Source organism: Struthio camelus, chromosome 3, assembly GCF_040807025.1.
Source record: "Struthio camelus isolate bStrCam1 chromosome 3, bStrCam1.hap1, whole genome shotgun sequence".
Classification (NCBI taxonomy): Eukaryota; Metazoa; Chordata; class Aves; order Struthioniformes; family Struthionidae; genus Struthio; species Struthio camelus.
Genome location: NC_090944.1, coordinates 9,871,612 through 9,893,871, shown reverse-complemented (window position 1 = coordinate 9,893,871; position 22,260 = coordinate 9,871,612). Strand labels below are relative to the sequence as shown.

General features: G+C 43.8%; 1 protein-coding gene across 4 annotated transcripts in view; it reads left to right on the top strand.

Annotated features, from left to right (window-relative positions):
- The window catches only part of KIF13B (kinesin family member 13B), a 124,182-nt gene that overhangs the window by 32,721 nt on the left and 69,201 nt on the right, over window positions 1–22,260 (top strand). For all 4 annotated transcript variants that reach the window (XM_068936871.1, XM_068936870.1, XM_068936869.1 and 1 more), the window contains exon 3: window positions 21,023–21,035. In XM_068936871.1, coding sequence (XP_068792972.1) covers window positions 21,023–21,035 — 13 coding nt within the window. The remainder of the gene's footprint in view (window positions 1–21,022; window positions 21,036–22,260) is intronic.

The window sequence follows — 22,260 nt, the reverse complement described above, 5'->3', positions numbered from 1 at the left end:
GGTATCGCGGTTCTACTTGGAAGCGTATGGCAGCCAAAAGTCAAACTGGGCATTCCTCAAATCTGTAGTGTGTGTTTCTTACAGAGAAGCTGTGAGGAACTGCGGGGTTGGCAGCCTTGCAAGTAATCTCTTACAGTACGGCTCTTTGCCTGTAACGTGTTTTCTCTTCCTTTCTTTTTGCAAGTCATGTTTTAACCAGATTTCTTTCCCTTTCAACTCTGAAAGGCAACCGTAATGTTTGAAACACTGTGTTATACTTGGAGAGACTATATTTTCCTCTCATTCTGTGAAACAATAAATGGAAACTTGCATGTTTGGAACTGCACAGCCCAACTCTTCCTCTGGAAGCATTCAGTCATTAAATTGCTAATGGGAAAATCAAAGTCCGGAGGAAAAAATAGAGGTGTAGGGAGAGAGGTAAAAGTAAGGGAGGGTCTTTTCAGGCACTTGGCTTTTATCGTACAGCCCCACACAAACGCTGTGCTCCGCAGCTCTTCTCTGCGGCCACAGTGCCTGTTTGAGTTCTTTCCTACTCTGAGTTTTTAAGAGTTTCGAAAGACTCTTTTGCTGTCGCATTTCTACCTGAAGCTGTGTGGTACCGTCTGTCCAGACAGTCGTATCAGCCGGGAGGGTGAAGCAGCTGCGTTACCTCATGATGCACCAGTCTTGCATAAGTACTAATGTGTGGATTGTCTTCTGTGGAGGTGAAGAACCACATGAATGCACCCTCTTACCTTTGATGTAAAACTGTAGTACCTATATAAGGTACTTAATTCCCTGGAGGGTGGTTTGCTGCTTGCTGTAACCAATACGGTAGCAGCAGTGCATTTCTGTCTCCCCACTGCTCCGGTAGTGCGATATCTAGAGAGGGCACAGGTTGCCAGAGAGGACAAATGCTCTCGGCTCGTCCTGCACTCGTTTTAGCAGCAGCAACGTGTCTGTGGTGCAAACCCTGCCAACAAGGAATTAGGACAGCGGACTCCACTTTGGGCAGCCAAGTAACTCATGGTAGGAGACTAGCCTGGACTGTTACTTATGCAAAAGAAATAGGGTCTGACGACTTAGCGGTGACACGCTGGCCATCTTTAAACATCCTTTCTTCACCCTGTGCCTCAAACAGCACCTTAAATTTCAGTATGACTTTATTTTTGCAGAAGCTCATTGTGAAATCATGGATTATATCTTCTGAGGGCACAGACTATTCCAACGGTGATAACTGTTGCTGCAGTACCTGTAGAGGGTTTATATTATTATTATTATTGCTTTGTCCTGACGGTGTGGCATCAAATGACAAAGTTGACTGTTCAACACCTTTGCTCTGTTTGTGGTCAGACTCATTTAATCAGCTGCCTGAATGAACGCTTAGTGGCTTTTTTGTTTTGTTTTGTTTTTTTAATAAGCCAGAGTAGCCAAATTATGGTAATTGGGCGTCTTGTCTATTTTGTTATACTGGTGGCAGAGCAGTAATGAGTTTAAAGGAACGCTGTCAAATAGATTAGGGCACCAAACTGACTTACCTAAAGGCTGTCATCGTTCTGCTGTGTATGTCTTTAATTTGAGTACGTTCTGCGTGCGCGTGTGAAGTTTCATGACGTTTACGGGTGGGTAGAACGCGCATAACGGTGCAAATGAGTGGCGTCGTGTGGAAGCCGTAGGAAGCCACGTAGACATTTTTAGAGTTTATTTCTCTTTCGAATGCTGTCAGATAACTTGATTTCTAAGCAAAGTTCATTTTATTCAGTTGCTCACAGATAAAGGTTCGGGAAATGCAGCGCCTCATTCTGCAGGGTATGGCAAACGTGCATGTAACATCACAGAAACCTGAGTGCGATAGAGATATGAATAACTTTTAGGATATTGTTGCTTATGAATTTTGTTTCTTGAGCCCCTGTGTTCTGCTTGATGTTTAGTCTTCAGTCCATACTTTAAAATATTCTTTTCTATTCCACTGTTCTCTTAAAGTGTTGGATTTAAAAGCCTTATCCAAGGGCATTATTGAGGTTCTCGCCTCAGTGACCTTTCTGCTAAGGTTCTGCAATGCCGTTATTTTCGTATATGCGCTTCGCTAACCGCGTGTGCGGTAGCGATGCGCTACTGTCATAAGCATTATTTTTCCTGTACTGAAAACGAGTGCGTTTGCATGGGTGAGAACTGGGTGGGTTAGAGCCTCGTTTAACGGTGCTTCCAAGAAATACTGCTGGTTAACTAACGCCATAACCTCAAACGTTAAAATCCAGCCTGTGATCAAAGTGAAATCGGAGCAGTAGTTGGGAACGAGCCAGTATGCCGAAGTCTGATTTAGAGGAACTTACTCATGTGATCTTTATGAATTTCCCCTTGCTCTTCCTCTCCTCTTAGATACATTGTCATGTGTTATATTTAGTTTTTGTGATGTCAGTAGGCTTTTATCTGAACGTCTGATGTTAATTTTGCGTTGTGTTAAGTGGTTGTATCAAAGTAAGCTACTAGGCCTTTGCCCTTTGTGATTGAAGAGAGGCTTCTTTCACCCACCGCTTTCAGGGCCATGTTTTGGGGAAAACAAACGTTAACACACTGCTGCTTTTGCAACAGAGGCATCAACCCGGAGCAGCTGACCTTGGTTAATCTCAAGGCCTACCTGTATGCTAACACCTTTCTTGCGTGTTTTCTCTTGGCAGCAGGAGGAGGGCAGATGGGCGTTGGGAAGGGTTATGCAGCTCTGTCAGAGCTGACCTGAGTAAGTCATTTGCAGCCTGTGGTGGTTGTTTTTTTTTGTTTTGTTTTTGTTTTTTTAGGACTGCTTGTGAGAGGTAGGCACGGCCGTCACGCGCAGAGTCTCTAGAGGGTCAGCAAAAGGAGGAGAATCTGGTCTACTGTCTGTAAACTTAAATTTGTTACTCAGGGACTCGCGTGTCCTTTAGAAAATTTTTAGGGATCTCTTAAGTGGGGGAGGGAAGGGTTGAAAACCACTTTTTGAGTGCTGTAATGGCTAAGATATTTACTTGTTTCTGACTGTAGCTCCAAGCCTTGCCACCCGCTGCTAGGACGGTGCTGTTGCTAGCAAAGATGGGGAATCTGAAAAAAGAAAGCGTGGGCAAGGCTGTTTAAAGCCATTTTAACCATGATATCGGCATGTCTCCCTACTCCGGGGTCTGTTCCGTACTGACAGATGAAACGGAGAATGTGGCAACTCTCACAGATAATTTTGGCAGACGTTAGAGCCATTGATTCTTTCCCCAACCCCCTTATACGTTCTGTAGGGAAATATTAGTTACGTGCCTGTCTTTTCCTTTGTGCTGCAGATTTTCAGTGCATCTCCTGAAATACACGCTAGCTGGTGCAGCTAGTAGTGTGTAGCAAATTTGGGTGTAAACTGATCAGTAGTACTGTTTCCCCGCCGCCCCAGTAATTGCTTTTGTGAATGTAGGGTGTTTTTTTAGTGACGGGAGAGCAAAGTGCAAGTTCTTCAGAAGGGCTAATCTTCAAATATACTGTGTCTTGCTTTTGACAGGACTACTAATATGTTTTCATGTGATGACCTTTCTTTCACAACGGAGCCCCCTCTTTCCTGTTTCCACCAAACCAGGGGTTAGGATAATGTTTTCTTAAGCAAGTTGTAGGTGTGGGTTTTTCCCTTTTGTAAGGAAGCAACAAGCAGCTGCCTTGATACCTCTGCATTGTTTTGGAGAGCTATAGTCAAGAAAACGTCTAGGTAGAGATTAAGATAGTTGCATTTAACTGATGTACGTGTTTGAACTGCCGTGGATTGCAGCTGCTGCCTATTAGAGTTTCACTGCTTGCGTCATGTAGCGTTAAAGCGTAGACGTCACCGCCTGCTTCCCTGGGAAGGGACGTAATCTTTTCAGTTTTCGGCATCAGCCTGAGTGTTTTGTATTGTAAAACATTTTGGCTGGGAATGGTACATATTGGAAAGAGAGCAGCTAACTTTCAAATTCAGTGTTGAGTTTCTGGAGCGGGGGGTTTGCAGTGTGATTCGGGAGCTGCTTTGTGAATTTGAATAGGTGATCCAGTAAGCGTGGGATCCTACAAGGACATTTTTAGAGTAAGAATATATTTTGATAAATGGTTCTTGCTTTGTCATGTGTGAGTCCATAAAAAGTGTCATGTGTTAAGCATTAACTGTATTCTGCAGTTTCAGAATAACGCAAAAGTTAGCATTTGACTTTCAGCTTCTCAAAACAGCTTGTCCTTTTAATTTAAAGAAAAAGCAAGTGCTTGTGATTAGGAAGGCAGCTGCTTCACACTCTTTGAGGAAAAAGTAGGTCCTCTTCATTGACTAGAGTTCTAGTGCCTTCCTAATCTGCAACATCGATATCCATTTCTGCTTTTCGTATTTCAGAATTAACTATTGGCGTCCTTCCCATTTGTAATCTCTGAATCTGGTTTAGCAAAAATAATGCTTTTCTCAGTGATGTGTGCATTTAAAAGAATTGAAAGTGCTTGCCGGGATACGTACAGAAACATCTGCCTTTGTTACTGTTTATAGGGACACTGCTGCGTACAGTGCTAAATCAAGCTTCTAGAGTATAGTATGCTTTTGCATATGCGATCCCATATGAATCCCAGTCAAGCAGGCAGCAAGTTGCATCTAAAAGCAAGGAGCTTCAGGCAGAAGACACAACCAGCAGGGAGGCTGGAAGTTCAAAGTTAGAATTTGGCAGAAACCATCATCCGTCTCCTTTTAGTATGCACAAAAACCTTACCTTTTGCTGTTGTTTATGAATACCGGGGACTAGCTGTGTTAGCCTGTACTTGTGGGCTTAAAATACTTTCTTCACAATGCAAACCTGGCATCAGGAGCTGACAAGTTTATTTGACATCACCTTTATATGTTTTTTAGGAAACCAAATGGCTGTTCTGCTGTCAATGTGAAACTGATAAACTTCCTCACTATCACAGAGCTAATCAGTAAGCCCACAAAATATTTAAAAACTTTTCCATGTGTCACAAACCACACTTTGTCTCCCAAATAAATAGTTGGAAAAGGAAAAGAGAAGTTTAAGTGAAACCAGCTGACTGCTGCTAGCAAGTATCTAGTCTAGTGGCTACTGTGGAACAAAAGAACAGTGCTTGGAGGTGAACGTTAGTTCAAATTTTAGGTTGGAGTTGACTCTTTACTTTTCCCTGCTTTGGGGTTTCAAACTTCTCGAGTTTCAACTTTTTGCAGAGAGTAGTGTGTCAAAAATGCAGCACAATCCACGCAGGGAATATATGCTGTATCTGTGTTCACTTCATAAAGAAATTTCACAGCGTTTGTTTTTAACTGCAAACTTTTAGCGACGATAGAATTATTTTTAAAAGTTGCTTGTTTAAATGAAGAATTAAGAAGCGTAAGCAAGAGATTTCCTCAGACTACAGCAAGGAAATCTATTTTTATGTTTTTCTGGGTTGTTGGAGGTTTTTTCCTTCTTTAATTGCAAAGCTTAACAGCTTACTTGGCGGAAATGACTGGTGATGCTTTATAAAAATTTTCACTCTATGGGTTTTAGGAAGGTGAAGTCCACCTCTATACCACCTGGCTACAAGCTATTTCAAGAGCAAATTCCACTCCTCTTCTAAAACAGTGGTACAGCTCTAACAAATTAGTATTGTACTGGGCTATGGTACGTCATCAGTGATGAGACTCTTCCTACGTTTTCTGCAATGCCCGAGTATGCATTTTGTATTAATCATTCCTGGCAGTGGGAACCAGCGCGCAGGTCCCGTAGTTTCTAGGTGACTGATTTCTTTATAAAGGAGGATTATAGGTAAAGCCAGATTGTTTTTCTCGTGGCCAAGTTTCCAGAAAAGCTGAACAGCTGTGGTCGTTGTCCAGAAGGGACAACCTCGGTGCCCTAACGCAGGGAAAGGTTCTGACCTTTGGATCCATAACCAACATTAGGATCTGTCCCACAGTTCTGCTCTGTATTTGTGCACTGTGGTTAGGTTAAGATTCGGACAAAACCCTTAGGGCAGCATTACTTGTTAGCTAGCTCTATGGCTCCCTGCTCTGCATGGTGAATATTTTGCCAAATCCCTTTTGACACACTTTACATTGTATAAGTAACAAACAGTGAGGGGATAGGTACTTAAATGGCCTCATAGCTCCATTCTTGCAGCATAGGGTGCTTTAACATGCAATGAATTTTTAAATGGCCTGGAATGCATGCAATTCAGCTTCCTATCATCGTGAAAAGGGCTCAAATGGACGGTTTACTCAAATGGTTTACTTTTGTAAGTATCTGCAGTCATGACTAATTTTTGCTCCAGAAGCAGTGATGTGAAAGAGTCTTAAGTTTTTGTTTGCTTGTTTGTTTTTTAGGGAGAGGCATTGAAAAGGATTTCGAAAGGGAAAGGCATGCTGGGGAGATAAGCAGTTCTGTGGTTAAGAGCAGCGCAGGAAGCGAATAGATGATGTTACTTGCAAGAAGCTCTTAGAAGTAATTAGTGCTAAGAGTGAGGGTGGAGGAAGTCTGATAGGCAGCTGTTGCATGTTCAGCAGCACCTCTGACCTCAGCCTGTAGGTGCTTCGAAGCTGCTGTGAAAAGGTTTACTGCCTGAGTTGCTGGCATTACCCGAATTCCTTTTGGAAAACTAGCGAGGTCCACTGAAAAGGTGTGGGGAAGTTGTCATGTAACTTCTCATTGTGTGTCTAAAAGCCCGGCATCCCTTATTCTGGCATCGCTTAGTATATGGGATATAATGCGTTGGAATGGCACACTCGCATTGCACTTCTTAGGTGCCTAGTGAGGGCACTGGGACCAGTGTCCTGCCGTAAGGCAGGAAGTACATCCTCCTTGCTAACAGTTCTTCGCTCTGCGCTGGCACAACGTGAGAGCTGGCAAGAGCGAAGGAACTGTTGGCAGGAGTCCAGAGCCCAGGAGATGGGTTGGCAGGAAAGCAGTTGGTGTGGTTGAGTCTGACACAATTTGTTTGGATAAAAGGGATAACTGATGGTGTGCAGTGCCTGTTTCACCTTGCTAAATATCTGAATTCCCTTGCCAAAGCTGTGAAATGATAACTTAATCCTTGACTATTTATTGCAGTGCTGTAGGCTACGGTCTCTGGAAGAAAGATTTGTCAGCCAAAATGTACGTAGCTTTATCAACCAACCCCAATTAGCTAATTCAGCGAGCTAACTTTGGAATTTGTGGCCAGATGCTTTTATGCTGTCCACGTTTTGCAATTGGTACCACTAGTCATACATCTCTACTAATGTATATTACTGATTTCCCTGCCTCCCCCCCCCCCCCCCGAGCATGAATAAATTCAACTGTTATGTACAAGCCCTCAAGCAACTGCCGGATTTTGTTTGGAGGTGTGGGGTGTTGGTACAAGTGTTTAATGGAAGAATTTTTGTATACAAGAATAAATAAAGATCTTTAGAACAAGAAGCAGAGGGTAAAAGATTCTTCAGAATGACCTTCCTCGCTGAATAGTTTAGGATTATCTGATTTCCCCGAATGCGAGCTTTCGGGTAGAACACGATGGACATGGGAGAACTGCAGCGCTTTGAAATAGTTGTGTGGTGTGCTGTTTGAGGCAAGAATGGGTCGCAGAATACTTCTTAGACTTTAAAAAAAAAAAAAAACCCAACAGTGATTAGCTGAGGTAGGAGGGAGAAGAACAGACAAAGCAGATGTGTAAGTTCTCTGTGCAAACAAGAGCTGCATTTACGAAATTAACAGCACAGGAGAAGGCTACAGTGGATCAGTAGCACTTATTTAGGCAAAGTAGTTGGGGCTTTTCCCCTAAACACTGAAGAAATTGGTATTTTGCAAAGAGAAGGAAATGGAAATGCTGAATATGCAAGCGAAAAACTTTAGTCTTGAGGCTGGCCACTGATTTCTTCAGGAGCCTCTGCTGACAAGCACCTTCAAGCTCTGCTGATATCACAGCTGTACGTTCAGCTGCTCCTTGGCTGTACTGTATGCGTCGCGTACCCACAAACCTTCACCCTATAACCTTCATGTGGTGTCTGTCTTTCCTGTCCGCTCCTAAAATGGGCTTTTATCTTCAAACCAAGTTCTTCACGCAGACCTATGCGCTTCCCTGCAGTTCAAGGTTCAAGCAGGCTTCTTTAAATATATGCTTAAAGCGCTATGACCTTTTTTTCAGCAGTCCAGAGCCATTAGCAAGGCATGTATGGGACATGGGAACTGAGCTGTCATGGTGAAGGTTCGCCTGTAATTTTCATAATATGCTATGTTTTGCCCTTGCTTTTCAGCAGACAGGTCAATTACAGCTGCTTCTCTCCAAAGACCTCCCATCCTTGCGCTGGGAAAAGAACAGCTGAGTTGAATAACGGACTGCAGCTGAGGATTTCTATTCTAGGTCAGGCAGAAGAGAGACTTGGCGCAAAAATTTTGCCCTGAGAAGCAGTAGTGGAAGAAGGGCTATGGAGAGATCTAGACCAGTTATCTTCATGATTCTTTCTAATCTTAAAATCTTTGTCCCAAAGAAACTCTTTCCTCATCCCAGGCATGATACTTTACTAATAGGATTCCAATCCTAAGAACTCCCTGTAGTGAGCGCTTCTGTAGCGGGGCTATGGATAGGCGAGGAAAGCAATCCCTTCTTTACATCTTTTGTGGCAGAACTATAATCTTGCAACTGTTGCGTCGTTACCTGACTGAGAACTATTTGGTTGAGTTTGCATGAAGTAGTCAGTCAAAAGGCTTGAAATTGTTGTGAAGAAGTCGTAATGTGAGGTGTGTGCTAAATATGTTAAACTTCTGGTGGATATTTGGTATATGGAAAATGTCAGAGTGGATATTGATCGCTGCCTGCTTTTTCTTCATGTTTTAGGGAACTTGACTGACTGATAGCAACGGGTTGGAGGAATACGGACAGTATTGAAAGAATTGATCGGAGGGGAGATGCATAATCCCTGCTCTTGGGAGGAATGAAAGATAGTATGATACATGGGGGGGGGATATAAAAAACATTAATTCTACTATAGCCCAGTGTTTGGGGCTTTTAATATACACCAAGATTTTTGAAAGTGCTGCTTTTGAGATGTCGGTGTCTTGACAAGCTCCTGTTCTCAGGTTCATTTTTCATTTGAGATGGGTTCAGATGCATTGTGCTGTAGGCTCTTATGCTTCCCGGGCTCCCTGAACATCAATAGGAGGTTTGAGTGAGAGGACACAGAAATTGTGCAACAACCTCATGTTTATCACTGTGATTGTGAAACATATATGTGCTGAAGTAAGGAAATGCAAATGGTTGCTGAACCATGGAGGTAAGATAAAACTACTGTGACTCAGCCTTCTTACCTACAGCTCTTATTGTTTTCCCCCATATGTAACTAGACTCACTTCATTTATGGTTTCCAGCGTGTGTGTAGTTTTAAATACCGCTTGAGCCCCTAATTCGGAGTTAGATCCAAAGCAGGCCATAAGTAGACTTGTCATTCAAAAATAACCCTTTGCTTAGCAGCTGCCTGGTTCAGGAGGCAGGTAAAAGAGCTCCGAGGTGTAAAGTCCCGCACTGTGCGTGTGCCCAGAACTGCCCTCTTGAACCAGCTAAACACCTACTGATGCTGCTGCTGCGCTGGGATGCAAACGCTAACTGGACAGTCTCTATATCCAGTGAAATTCCCAACCCTATAAATACATTGTGCGTACGCCAAGCGCACCGTTAAGACCGAGTTCTTCACGAAACGTGGCCACAACGCTTTTCTCTTTTGAACTGCAGCTGTCTGGAAAGTCGCCCTGTTGTTTAGCGGCTAGAGGACTTCTTTAGGAAGTTGGAGAGCTGAGTCCGTGTCTCCCCTCAAATAGGCATCGCCCTTTCTAAAGAGAGGATATTACTGTTGACTTGCAGGCAGGAATGCAGATTTGTAGAACCAGAAAAGGTGGTGAAGGAGGTAGAGTAGAACTTACCTCATGTTTACCTTGAGCTGGAAGGTGTTTTCCCAGTTCCAGTCTTTGCAGCTATGTAATACGAAATGCAGGAAGAGTCCCATGAGAGAAAGGATTGCAAGTCCTTTTGGGGTGTGGATTTTACAGCAGAAAATGTGTAATGGCAGGTATTGTAACATAGAGCTATTCATGGCTAAAGTAATTCAGCGGAAAGAGAGCAGATTTGGAATTGGCAAGTGCTCTAATGCACTTAAGCTTAGGATAGACACTTCTTCTAAGCATCGTGTTGTTTAGAGGGAGTTAGTGCGTATTTAAAAAATAGAAAGCATTACCAAAATTGTCTAAATGCCCTAGATGAATCTTTGAAGAGTCAAATTAGGGTAATTTCCGTAACTTGCAGCGAGTGCCTGCTTAAGAGGAGGGTGAAGAGCTTGGGGGCTACTCTGGAGAGCTTGCTGCTGGGGTGGCAGCAGATTCTTTTCGTACAGTCATACAGGCGAATGGCTCTTACTCTTCATCGTGGGCTATTCTTTTCTTTTTTCTTTTTCCTCTGCCTTGTTTGGGGCAGAGAGGTGCTGAGGTAGGTTTTATTTTCTTGTCCGGCGCTTTTGTGAGCACACGTTCAGTGTATGTGCGTGTGTAGAAATATAGCTGAGTATATGGAAACAACTTTTTTCCAAAATGGTTTTGGGCAATGTATTTGTGTTTTCAAGGAAGACAGCTGCACCCCAAACTGGTTTAAGAGAGAGGCTCTAATAAGCTTATGAGCAAGTTTGTGTAGCTGGGCTGGTCTGCTAAAGGATGGAGGACTGGGCTTGATGGAACTGAAGGAGCTCTCAAAATATCGTATCATGGTTTAAAGATTTTGGTTCCGATTCCCAGGTGCTCCTAAAGTGCTTCTCTCGCCCACCTTTGTTTTCTACGTCTAACTGCCAGTGGACTCTCCTTAGAAATTTCTGTGGATATAGGCAAGTTGTTTTTTTTTTTCTTTTTTCTTTTCCTCCTGATGGGAGGGAGTGTTGACAGTTCTCCAATCATGCATAAGGGAACTGAAAAGGGAGGGGGTCTGGGGAGGTTGTCTGCAGTTTCCATCCATCAGCGGAGGAGGTGCAGGCATCAGTTTGGCGTGCACCCAACTTTTATCCTGCTGCTGAGTCTGTAAGAAAATCCATCTTGCAACAAGGAATCGTAGTAGGCCTTGAGATAATTTTGAAGTGAGGAGAGTTGAGACAAATCTTCCCCAAATGTTGGTCTAGACAACTCCAGCTGACTGAGAAGAGGCGCAGAAAAAGTTACTTTGAAAGGTCTTTTCCCTCCCAGGCAGGGAGGTACTCTGTCCTGGTAACACTAGCATGCATGCACTCACACGCAATCTGAAGTCAAAACCATCTTTCTAGGCAGAAAACTGTAGGAGTAATGCTCACAGTGCTTTTCGGTTTATAGCTTACCTTTGCATAAGTTAAGTTGAACTGCTGCTTTCTAAGCATAATGAATTGTCAACTTGCTCAAAAAAAAAAAAAAAAAACCCAAAACCAAAACCCCAAAAAACCCGCAGAATGGTAGCTCTTCTGAAATTAGTGCTTGGTGATACAGCGCTTCTGCATCAATTGCAGAAGCGCCTCTTGTTCTTGCGTATTGGAAGGAACTAGAGCTACAGGTGTAAACGAAATCTCAAATTAGGAGGCTTGGATCCTCTTGCAGACAAGGAACTTGTGGCCTGGAGCGGGTGAGAAAGACAGGCTGTGAAAAGCATCCGATTGGAATATAAAATGCTATTTTCTTAAAACCAAAGCCGCTCACTTCTGAATGGAAAGTTCTGCATGCGTATGTTTTCAGGCAATAGTTTAGTAAGAGGAAAAAATTAGCTATTGGATTCTGGTATCACAGCCAAAAGGGTTGTCTGGTTTTTGAGGGAGAAGGGAAGTATAAAATCCGGGTATTCAGTGTAGCAACATTTGGGGCAGTTCTGATGACAATTCTGAGGAATTCAGGATTCATTGACAGACTCTGATCTGTTGAGCTCTTGTTTCATTCTCTTACGTATGGTCTTCTCGGTGTTGAGGCCTACTCTGCTTAGATTTTTTTTTTTTTCTTAACTGATTATATCTATTATGAAGTAATTCTAATGACGTAATTGTTCTGGTACAACCCTGTCTGTATAGGCTCTATTGTACCACTGAAAAAGATGCCTTGTGAAAATACAGGCTGGTTTTCACCCCCTTCCCCAATGAATGATATTGAAAGTATCTTCAGAGTACTTGTGTACACATCAGGAAGGGTTTACTTACACAACTATCCCACTAGCTCTCTGTGTAGAGATTTTTCCTTCCAAGACAGATGGGAAACGCCGGACACATAGAAGCCCTGGACTGTGCTGTCTGCCTCTTCGGGAGCTCGTCGGCTCTGCGCCCAGGCTGGCTAGAGATCGCGCTTCGCTAAGGCAAGTTGTGCAATTGTCCTAGCGGCAGAATCGTTTTTCTGCCAAATCCCAGACCTAGGACCTTAGCGTTCCCGTATGGAGAACCACGGAGTTAATAGGCTGCCAAGTTGTAAGAGGCTTCCCCCCACCCCATGGTTTTTTTAAAAATATGTTAGCTACATCCAGCTTTATTAAAAATATTGGAATTCACAACAGTACTTGAAAGTTTGGGTACTGGACGTTCACCAAACGGTCTTCAGAGCACAATAATATACCAGCATCCAAGTGTTTACAAACAAAAGGGTAAAGCTGCAATCCCCTCGTCATAACACGGACTTTATGGCATACCCGTACAACTCGAATGTGGTCAGGACTGAGTAGATTATTATACTGAGACTAACAATACCGAAAATTTAGCTCCAACTGGAAAATACCCCAAGCCCACGAGGCTGCTCTTCTGCCTGACTTCTTGTTTTTCCGTGGCTTTTTTTGAGTGAGCTAGCAAAAATTAGTTCTGTCAGTAGAAACTAAGTAACCGCCAACTATGCTGGGAATGCCTTGCAGCTATGAAGGAATTTTCTAAGTAACAGTGATTACTTTTGTTTCTTTTAGCTACGCAAGTTTAGGCTTTGAACTGGGTATGTTCTTTCATATTTGCTTTGACAGATTTGGGGATTTTACTTTAAAGAGAATATTTCTGCTTCCAAAAAACTTTTTGCCTAATTTAGGCAGCACAGTTTTCTCCCCAAAAGCTTGATATCGAGATGAGGGTAAAAGGAGAACTCTGTAAGAATATTAATTAATTGGAGGATGTTGTCCGGAAGTTGGAGCTGTCTAGTGGTACTCAGCATTTTGATACCGTTGTATCTTGATTTACCTGAAAAAATGGGGAAATAATATTTATGAACTGTTAAACCTAACAACTTTGCGCACTTTGTGCTCTGAAATATGCCAGGAAAATGAATTCCTTAGTATTGTTGGATAGAGAAGCTTGAAATGATCAAAACTTGATTTAGTGGATGTTTCCTCTCATTGTGTGTCTAGCTGCAGCAAACGTGCTGCAAGTTGCATTCATCTGATATGCAGAGGGAAAACAACTGGAAACAACAGCAATGAATCCTGCTGTTCCTTATCAGTTGTCATACTGCTATCTTTCAATTATGTCTACAGTGATAAGATAATTCAGTTTATTATCTAGATTTATTTCACCATTAGCTGCTTTTCCCTTAGGCTAGGAAAGAAAATCTGCAGCTGAAATTTAAACAGCGAAGCTCTAAGATCGAATGTACTTTTTAACTAACGACTGGCTCTTCAAACCATGATGCATACTGTTCTGACTCCCTTCATCCCTTTTTCAGATAGAAAAGAAATGCTACTAGTGAAAGGATCTGCTTCAGAAGGATAGCAGGTCTTCCAAACTTCCGACAAATGCAAGATCTTCTTAATATTTGTTGTAGCCACATCCTTATCTGGTGTGCCTGAAATTGCCTGCCTGGGACTTGCTGATGCTAGAGCTTTTCGATAATTCTTACAGACCTTATCAGCTCCCCAGCACGAGGAAGGTCTTGTAAGTACACTGTGGGGATGTCTTTGCTTCTTCACGGTGAAACGTAAACTTGAAAGACACAAACTCTATTCTCCCAGAATGAAAGACTGCAAAGCAGAGGTTTGTTAAATCCTGCCTCCCGTTACAGGCACAGATCTAACGCTGAGACAGCACGAGCAATGCACAGGTCCTTTTAGTGTTCAGATCCATCAAGGCCCAGTATTCGCCCTCTGAGATGTACCTGCAAGTCAAACTGAGAAGTCTAAAGGGCGAGTTTTCTTGGAAAAACCCTTCAGTCTGTGGAAAGCCTTTACCTCTAAACCCGTTGCTCTTCAAACAGAGGCCCACAGGTGTCTACTGAGTAAAGTTTCATGAACGTGATACTTGATGTTTTACATCGCAAAATCTATTTCCCAGCACCTCAGTGCACTAATGAAACTCCAAGGTGCTGAGACTCTCTGTCGTTCTGCATCGGAGGTGTTGCCGGAAAAAATGCTTGCCCTGCCTACACACTTTGTTTTTTCAGTGGTAGTGGTGTGAATTTCTTGAGTGAGGGAGCTCACGGCAGGTGGATGAGCAAGAAGATGTTTATATTGGGAGTTTTCCAAGAGTACTGGAAGTATAACCCTACTCTGTTGCACTGTGTAGGAACGCTTACTGTGGGCATCGTTCGGGAGTGCAGGGATAGCACTGCCTGCGAATCCCCCCTACCCCCCCCCCCTTTTTTTCCCCCTCCTACAATCAGCTGACGTTTGTCCTTTAGGTACTAGGCTAGAGTTTCTTCGCTTTCTTTGCTTTGACTTGATACTGAAACCAGCTCTGGGGCTGTTGGTATCCCCATATGCATTGAGTGAGAGTGAAGATGTAGTTACAACACGATATTTCTCTTCCAGATTTGCTCGGGAGTGCAGGGTGGGCGATATGGGCATGAGTGGTGGAATGGGGTCTGTGAATGGGGGTATGTGAACTCTTTACGGGGTATTAGGCTTAAGACATCTGAAAAACAGAATGGTTTGGAAGACGTCCATATGACTTGTAAAATGAATAAACTTGCTATAGAGTGGAGTTGTTCCAGTGTCCAAAGGCTAAATTACTGTGATACACGATGCTAACTTTGCTTTTAGTAAAAGGTTGCATATGAATATAAGATGATTTAAGGTGAACTACCCAGGCTGTCGTGGCGTGTCATAATTATAAGCATAATTAAAGATTTGGTCTTGGAGTGATCACTGGGAGACACTGACCCCTTTCTGATTTTAAGCTCCAAATAGTTTGTCCCCATCCAGTATTTTTTTCTAGCAGTGTTTTTAACTACTTTCTGCAGTTCATGCTGAACAGTTCCTGTTGATGGGCATAGAATAGCATTAATTATATCAGATTCTGATATGCTTATTTTTGCAGCGGTTGTGGGAGATTTAAAGTGGAAAGCAATAAAAATTTCTGGGGATTTGCTGGGACTTCTCTAATTCCTAGCTGGAATTGTTCCCCCCACCTCTCCTTTTAACCTTCAAATGCTTTTTATGTTTGACTCTTCCAGATTGTAAAAGGTTATGTTATGTTTTGTTTCCATAAATCCAAGGTAGCCTCATGGCACAAAGCAGTAGCGGCTGAGTTTATACTTTGAATGTTATTGCAGTCACTACAGGCCTAGGAAATGTTCTTTATCCTGGGGGGGGGGGAAGTTGCCTGGTTCCCATCAAATCATGTCCTCCAGCCTCCATACCTCCTTCCCTTGCCTTCTGACTTGCTTCCTCCCACCTTCCTCCTCCTATCTGCCTGTTTGGCCTTCTGATTTAGGCAAGAAGGAAGATGTGCTGTGACTGATTTAGAGCATGTGCTGATTTGCCAGCTGGCTGCTGTCTCTAAGCTGTTTGGGTCAGCCAAACAGAGCAGATAAGGGCTGAGCTCTCCTTGCCTCTTCCCAGCAGAGTTTTATCTCTGTTCATTTGGTGTGTTCTTTTACCCCCCCCCCCCCCCCCCCGCCAGATTTGCAAAATCTCAAATGCACTTAAGGTCGCTCCACCTTCCCTTTCCTTCAGAAGTAGCAAGCTCTGTTTTACTTTGGTAAGAACTGAAATAAGATATTGTTAAAATACAACTAATGAGTAGTTTTCATGCTTGAATAGATGATTTAGTTATTGGAGATTCCTTACTTCACTCCTTTTTTTAAAAAAAGAAGCTAATAGTGGTGGTGGGCATATACTGATGGTCCCATCTGGGAACTAATCTGTTTAGGCTCGTTTTATGCAATACTTAAATTGTACTTGAGGTCTGTGAAACCAGTAGTTGCTTTATATGAAAGCAAATGCATGTTGGTTAAGAACCTTATACAGTGCCAGAGCTAGCCTAGGAAGAAGTGATGACTCAGCAGTGTGCATCTTCAGTCGCTCTCAAAAAAGCACCGAGGAAAGTCCTGTCAGTCTGGATTCAAGTGAAAAGGCGTAGCTGAAAGCATCTTAGCAGCATCCTTCAGTAAATAAAGGACAAGTTTGCCCTTCGTGCCCTGGACCTCTCTGCTGCATTTGAGGTAGCTGATGTGAGCTCCTGCCCGTTCAGCGGAGGGCTGATCGCAAGTCCTGCCTGGACCTCTGAAATGGCAGCGTCCTACCCACAGGCAGATGCCTACCAGTAGAGTGGGGAAACTATCTGTTACCTGCTAGACAGCTACTCCTAAGAGTCCTGCAAGGATCATGTCTTTCTGTATTCTCTTTCACTGTCTACCTTGCAGACACTGGTTACTGGTGACTTGGGGTTTGGTGTGAGCAATTTGCAGATGACACAGCTGTACGTGTTCTTTGATGTCCTTTTCTGGTGTAAAACTACTTGTGATTCATTACGTCAGTTGTTGGGATTCTCCGATTTTTGTTTTTGTTTTTGCTAATGCCAGCCTTTCCTATAGGCAAATGTTATTTCTATATGTTGCTGTTGTCTGTGTTTGCGTAGGAGATACTTCCCTGCTCTGGCAGAGGATGACTTTGCTTGTCGTTTACCTTCTCATCACCTCTTGGATGGACTATAGTCGTGCGCTGTACTGGGGCACGAAGCCTCACCTACGCCGAGTCCTTCTAGCGCGCGGTCCTAGCTAGGCAGGCTGCTGTGGGTGCCGCCAACCTGCTATCTGTTCGTTTCCCCTGGGGTTTCAGATCAGGTTGAACGTCTTCCCGTGAGTTTCTGAGCCCGGCTACCGCAGGGCGCAGCTGCAGGAGAGCGGCTTAGTGTCCACGCAGCTCAGCGCTACGTGACGTGGTGCACAGTCAGGCTTTTCCCCTTAGAGGAACGTTTGTCAGACTCGCGCTCTCGGGTCTGAAGCGCGCACAGCAAGCCACAGCTCTAGATATCTGCACTGCGTCTTCTCTTCGGGTATATTCGGATTAAGTGAGGCTGCAAGTCAGATGGGGTGCCGTATGTATGCGCGGCTCTTTAGAAAATGAGGTACTTACTCTAAGACCTTTAGCCTAAACTAAGCTTAATGATTTACATAGCCTAGTGCAATGTCTCCTCTTAAAATTGCATATGTGATATGACTTTTGAGATTATATCCTTATTGCTACTGCAATCCGAACGCTGGATAACACGTGTCCTGTTGGGGGCCTGAAAGATCAACTGCCTTGTCGCAGTATAATCCTGCCTTGGGATGGACTGAGCTGGGGAAAATGAGCATAACTGTGGAATTAACAGTAGTGTAACATCTTTACATGCTAAACTCGAAATCAGGCTTGCTGTTTTCTTTGCTTTAGAAATCACAGAATCACAGAATCGTTTAGGTTGGAAGGGACCTCTGGAGATCATCTAGTCCAACCTCCCTGTTCAAGCAGGGTCACCTAGAGCATATTGCCCAGGATCACATCCAGACGGCTTTTGAATATCTCCAGGGAAGGAGACTCCACCACCTCTCTGGGCAACCTCTTCCAGTGCTCTGTCACCCTCACAGTGAAGAAGTTTTTTCTCAGGTTCAGATGGAACTGCCTGCGGTTCCGTTTCTGCCCATTGCCTCTTGTCCTGTTGCTGGGCACCACGGAGAAGAGGCTGGCCTCATCCTCTTGACACTCCCCCTTCAGATACTTGTACACGTTGATGAGATCGCCTCTCAATCTTCTCTTCTCCGGGCTGAACAGGCCCAGCTCTTGCAGTCTTTCTTCATAGGAGAGATGCTCCAGCCCTCTAATCATCTTGGTAGCCCTCCGCTGGACTCTCTCCAGCAGTGCCATGTCTCTCTTGTACTGGGGAGCCCAGAACTGGACACAGTACTCCAGGTGAGGCCTCCCCAGGGCTGAGGAGAGGGGCAGGATCACCTCCCTCGACCTGCTGGCAACACTCTGCCTAATGCACCCTAGGATCCCATTGGCCTTCTTGGCCACAAGGGCACACTGCTGCCTCATGTTTAACTTGTTGTCCACCAGCACTCCCAGGTCCTTCTCGGCAGAGCTACTTTCCAACAGGTCAGTCCCCAGCCTGTACTGGTGCATGGGATTATTCCTGCCTAGGTGCAGGACCTTGCACTTGCCTTTGTTGAACTTCAGGAGGTTCCTCTCCGCCCAGCTCTCCAGCCTGTCCAGGTCCCTCTGACTGGCAGCACAGTCTTCTGGTGTGTCAGCCTCTCCCCCCAGTTTAGTATCATCAGCAAACTTGCTGAGAGTGCACTCTGTCCCTTCCTCCAGGTCATTGATGAATATATTGAACAAGACTGGGCCCAGGACTGAGCCCTGGGGGACACCACTAGCCACAGGCCTCCAACTTGACTCTGCGCCATTCACCACAACCCTCTGAGCTCGGCCATCCAGCCAGTTCTCAAGCCACCTCACCGTCCACTCATCTAGCCCACACTTCCTGAGCTTCCCTAGGAGGATGTGATGGGAGACAGTGTCAAAAGCCTTGCTGAAGTCCAGAAAGACAACATCCACTGTTCTGCCCTCATCTACCCAACCAGTCATTCCGTCATAGAAGGCTATCAGATTGGTCAAGCATGATTTCCCTTTGGTGAATGCGTGCTGACTACTCCCGATCACCTTCTTGTCCTCCAGATGCTTAGTGATGACCTCCAGGAGGAGCTGTTCCATCACCTTTCCCGGGATGGAGGTGAGGCTGACAGGCCTGTAGTTTCCTGGCTCCTCCTCCTTGCCCTTTTGGAAGACTGGGGTGACGTTGGCTTTCTTCCAGTCCTCAGGCACCTCTCCTGATCTCCAGGACCTTTCCAAGAGGATGGAGAGTGGCCTAGCGATAACATCCGCCAGCTCCCTCAGCACTCGTGGGTGCATCCCATCGGGGCCCATGGATTTGTGGATGTCAAGTTTGGACAAAAGATCTCTAACCTGATCCTCCTCCACCAAGGGAGAGTCTTCCTTTCTCCAGCCTTCCTCTCTTGTCTCCAAGGTCTGGAATTCCTCAGGACTGGCCTTAAGCAGTGAAGACGGAAGCAAAGAAGGCATTCAATAACTCTGCCTTCTCTGTATCCTTTGTCACCAGGGCACCCGCCCCATTCAGCAGCGGGCCCACGTTTTCCCTAGTCTTCCTTTTGCTATTGATGTATTTGAAGAAGGCCTTCTTGTTGTCCTTGACATCCCTTGCCAGATTTAATTCCAACTGGGCCTTAGCCTTTCTTGTCGCATCCCTGCACGCTCTGACAACGTCCCTGTATTCCTCGCACGTGGCCTGTCCCCTTTTCCACATTCTGTAGACTTCCTTCTTCTGCTGGAGTTTTGCCAGGAGTTCCTTGCTCATCCATGCAGGTCTCCTGCCCGCTTTGCTGGACAAAAGATGATGTCCTTCGTGTAGGAATAATAACAAGCCTTCCTTGTAAACAGGAACCCCCCCTAAAAGCCGCTTAGCAGCTTCCAGTAAAGTGGCCCTAGCATTTTGGAGGCCAAAGAGCCAACAAAATGCTCTTGCGTCCTCCTGAAAATACATTACAGGAAGCGAATCTCCTGGCGTGTCTTCTGTCCCTGAGTCGAAGCCGTGGTGAGGGCAGTTCCCTCGTTCCACCTCCCTGTCTGCGACCCACCTAGGGAAAACAGAGACTGTTGAGAGCCCATAGTAAGTATGCTACCAGAAATCCTAGGGAGAGCTTTAATTCAGACTTTGCCAGATGTTGTTACTACCTACTCAGATGACCCATATACTTACGGCTGTCATAGGGTAGCCTCCACTTAAATGCACATCGTACTGCTGAGAGGATCACACCGTCTCTGCTGTTAACGAAAGTTGCTGTCGTTGCAAACAGATATTGATGCTAAATCTGAGGCAGAGTAAAAAGAGGTGGTGGACCTGATTCATAAATGATGTCTTTTGAGACATAATGTGAAGGAGTTGTGATCTTAAACTCACCTCTTAACCCAAATGAGCAGCAAGAACTGTGAAAGTATAATCTTTCACTCCCATTTCCTTCTCCTGCTCTGTCAAAAGAAATCAGTGGTGCGTGCTATGAGAGTTTGCTGTTGTCAAGAGCTTAGTGATGCCGTTTGCAAGGTCCAGGACAAAGAAAAACGTCAGTTCCTCATAGCTGTGTTTGCTGTACTTCTCCAGTCGTCTGCATGCGGGGAGCTGCGTGAGCTGGTGCCAGTTTCTAAGCTGTTATGTATTGACTAATGCTGTGCTATTATTTTAAAGGTCACTCTAGTACTTACTGAGCCACGTTGAAAACTTGTAAATTATGCATTTAACAAATTAAAAGAATTGCTGTTCTCCACACATTCTTTTAAGGAAACAAATGTTTGCTCTGCTGTCCCAGGAACCTTGGGAGAACAGAGTGGGGCAAGTTCAAGGGCTGAATTCTGAAACTTCCTCATGAATAACTCCTGAAGTTTCTGCGCAGGTGCTTCTGGATATTTTTATATTGCTTGGGTACTTTGTTTTTAAGTGTCAGTGATGCCCACAAAACTAGAAAGAGAGAAGGGTCGCTAGAAAAAATTCGTGAGAGAACGAGGAGGAGAAGGAGGCAGAAAACAAGTGGCTTTGAATTTAAAATCAACTTGTAAAGAGTGACATCTCAGGTGTTATTTCTGAAAAGAATAGTCTTTGGTTTATAAAATAATTTGGAATCTAAGCAGAGAGAGGTCTGAGGAAAGACATGAACATTTAAATACAACATACCAATGAGAAGTTACTAATGATAAGGTAATTGAATTGAAATCACTAAAGCTAACTGTTTTTCTGTTTCTTACCTTCTACGCTGTCTTTTCCCATTGGTCCTGCTGCTGATGCCTCTGGGAACCCTAGGACCCAACCAAAGGTAAGAGCTTTTATTGCACTTTAAATCAGTGGGTGAGAATTGTTGTATCATGAATTCAGTCTTGGGTTATTCAAATATTAAGAGCATTTCAAAAAACAGTCCTGTAGTTGATCAGCTGTTGTGTAAGAAACTCAAGGCATCTCCTTGCTGCAGAAGAGCACTACATAGCCTTTGCCAAAAAATGAGTCACAGGAACAAGTGAGAACATACATACTCAGCATTACAGATTGTGAATGGAAGAGTTTTTGTTATTTGTGGGTTTTTAAAGTTTTAAAGTTTTTTTTCCTGGTATTTGTGTTACAGCAAACTCATTTTGTTGTTACAGCTTATGATCTCATGACTTTGTATTTAGTGTACAGCTGTCTAGCTCCTCCATCCTAGCCTATTAAGATTCAGCTTTATTGATGTGGTCATATATCTAACGATGTTTTATTGCACACTCTGAAAGCTTGGAATGTTATAATAACACATCTAACTGTATAATAAATTCAAAGAACCATAATAACTTAATTTTAAATAAACGAGCTGTTGTTTCCTCAATTACAGCATGCAAAACAACCCCTTTTATCTCTTGTATAGGCAAAACGCATTCCATTTTTGTGACGATGAGTTTAAATTTGAAGGATTTTACTGTATTAAGTATTTTAATAAAATGTGGACAGCAAGCTTCGATATGTTGGTAGTATGGATTTTCAATTCCTACGTTAATTTCCTACATGTTTCAGTTAGTATAAATGGTTGGTGAAGATTTGCATTATTGCTCTCCGAGTCCTGAAATTCTGATAGATCATATCATGGAACCTGACTTATGAAATGGTATAACTGAAGTAATTCACTACAGACTCAGTATTTTTTTTTTTTTTTTTAGGATATTCCCATTGTTGTTGCCATTAAAGCAATAGATATGACGCTACACTTTTTTTTTCCTGTCATCTTTACTAATTAAAAAATGTTAGGTTTGACTGCCTACACAGATCCTACTTCGTTAATAGTGGCTTCAGTGTATCCACACAACAGATTTACTAAAACTGAGCGTAAAAACGTTAACCGGTAAAATGAAATCCCGTCTGGATGTGATCCTGGGCAATATGCTCTAGGTGACCCTGCTTGAGCAGGGAGGTTGGACTAGATGATCTCCAGAGGTCCCTTCCAACCTCAACCATTCTGTGAAATCTTCTGAAATAATGGGATGGGGTTCAGAAGGCAGATGTGAGATGCCAGTGAG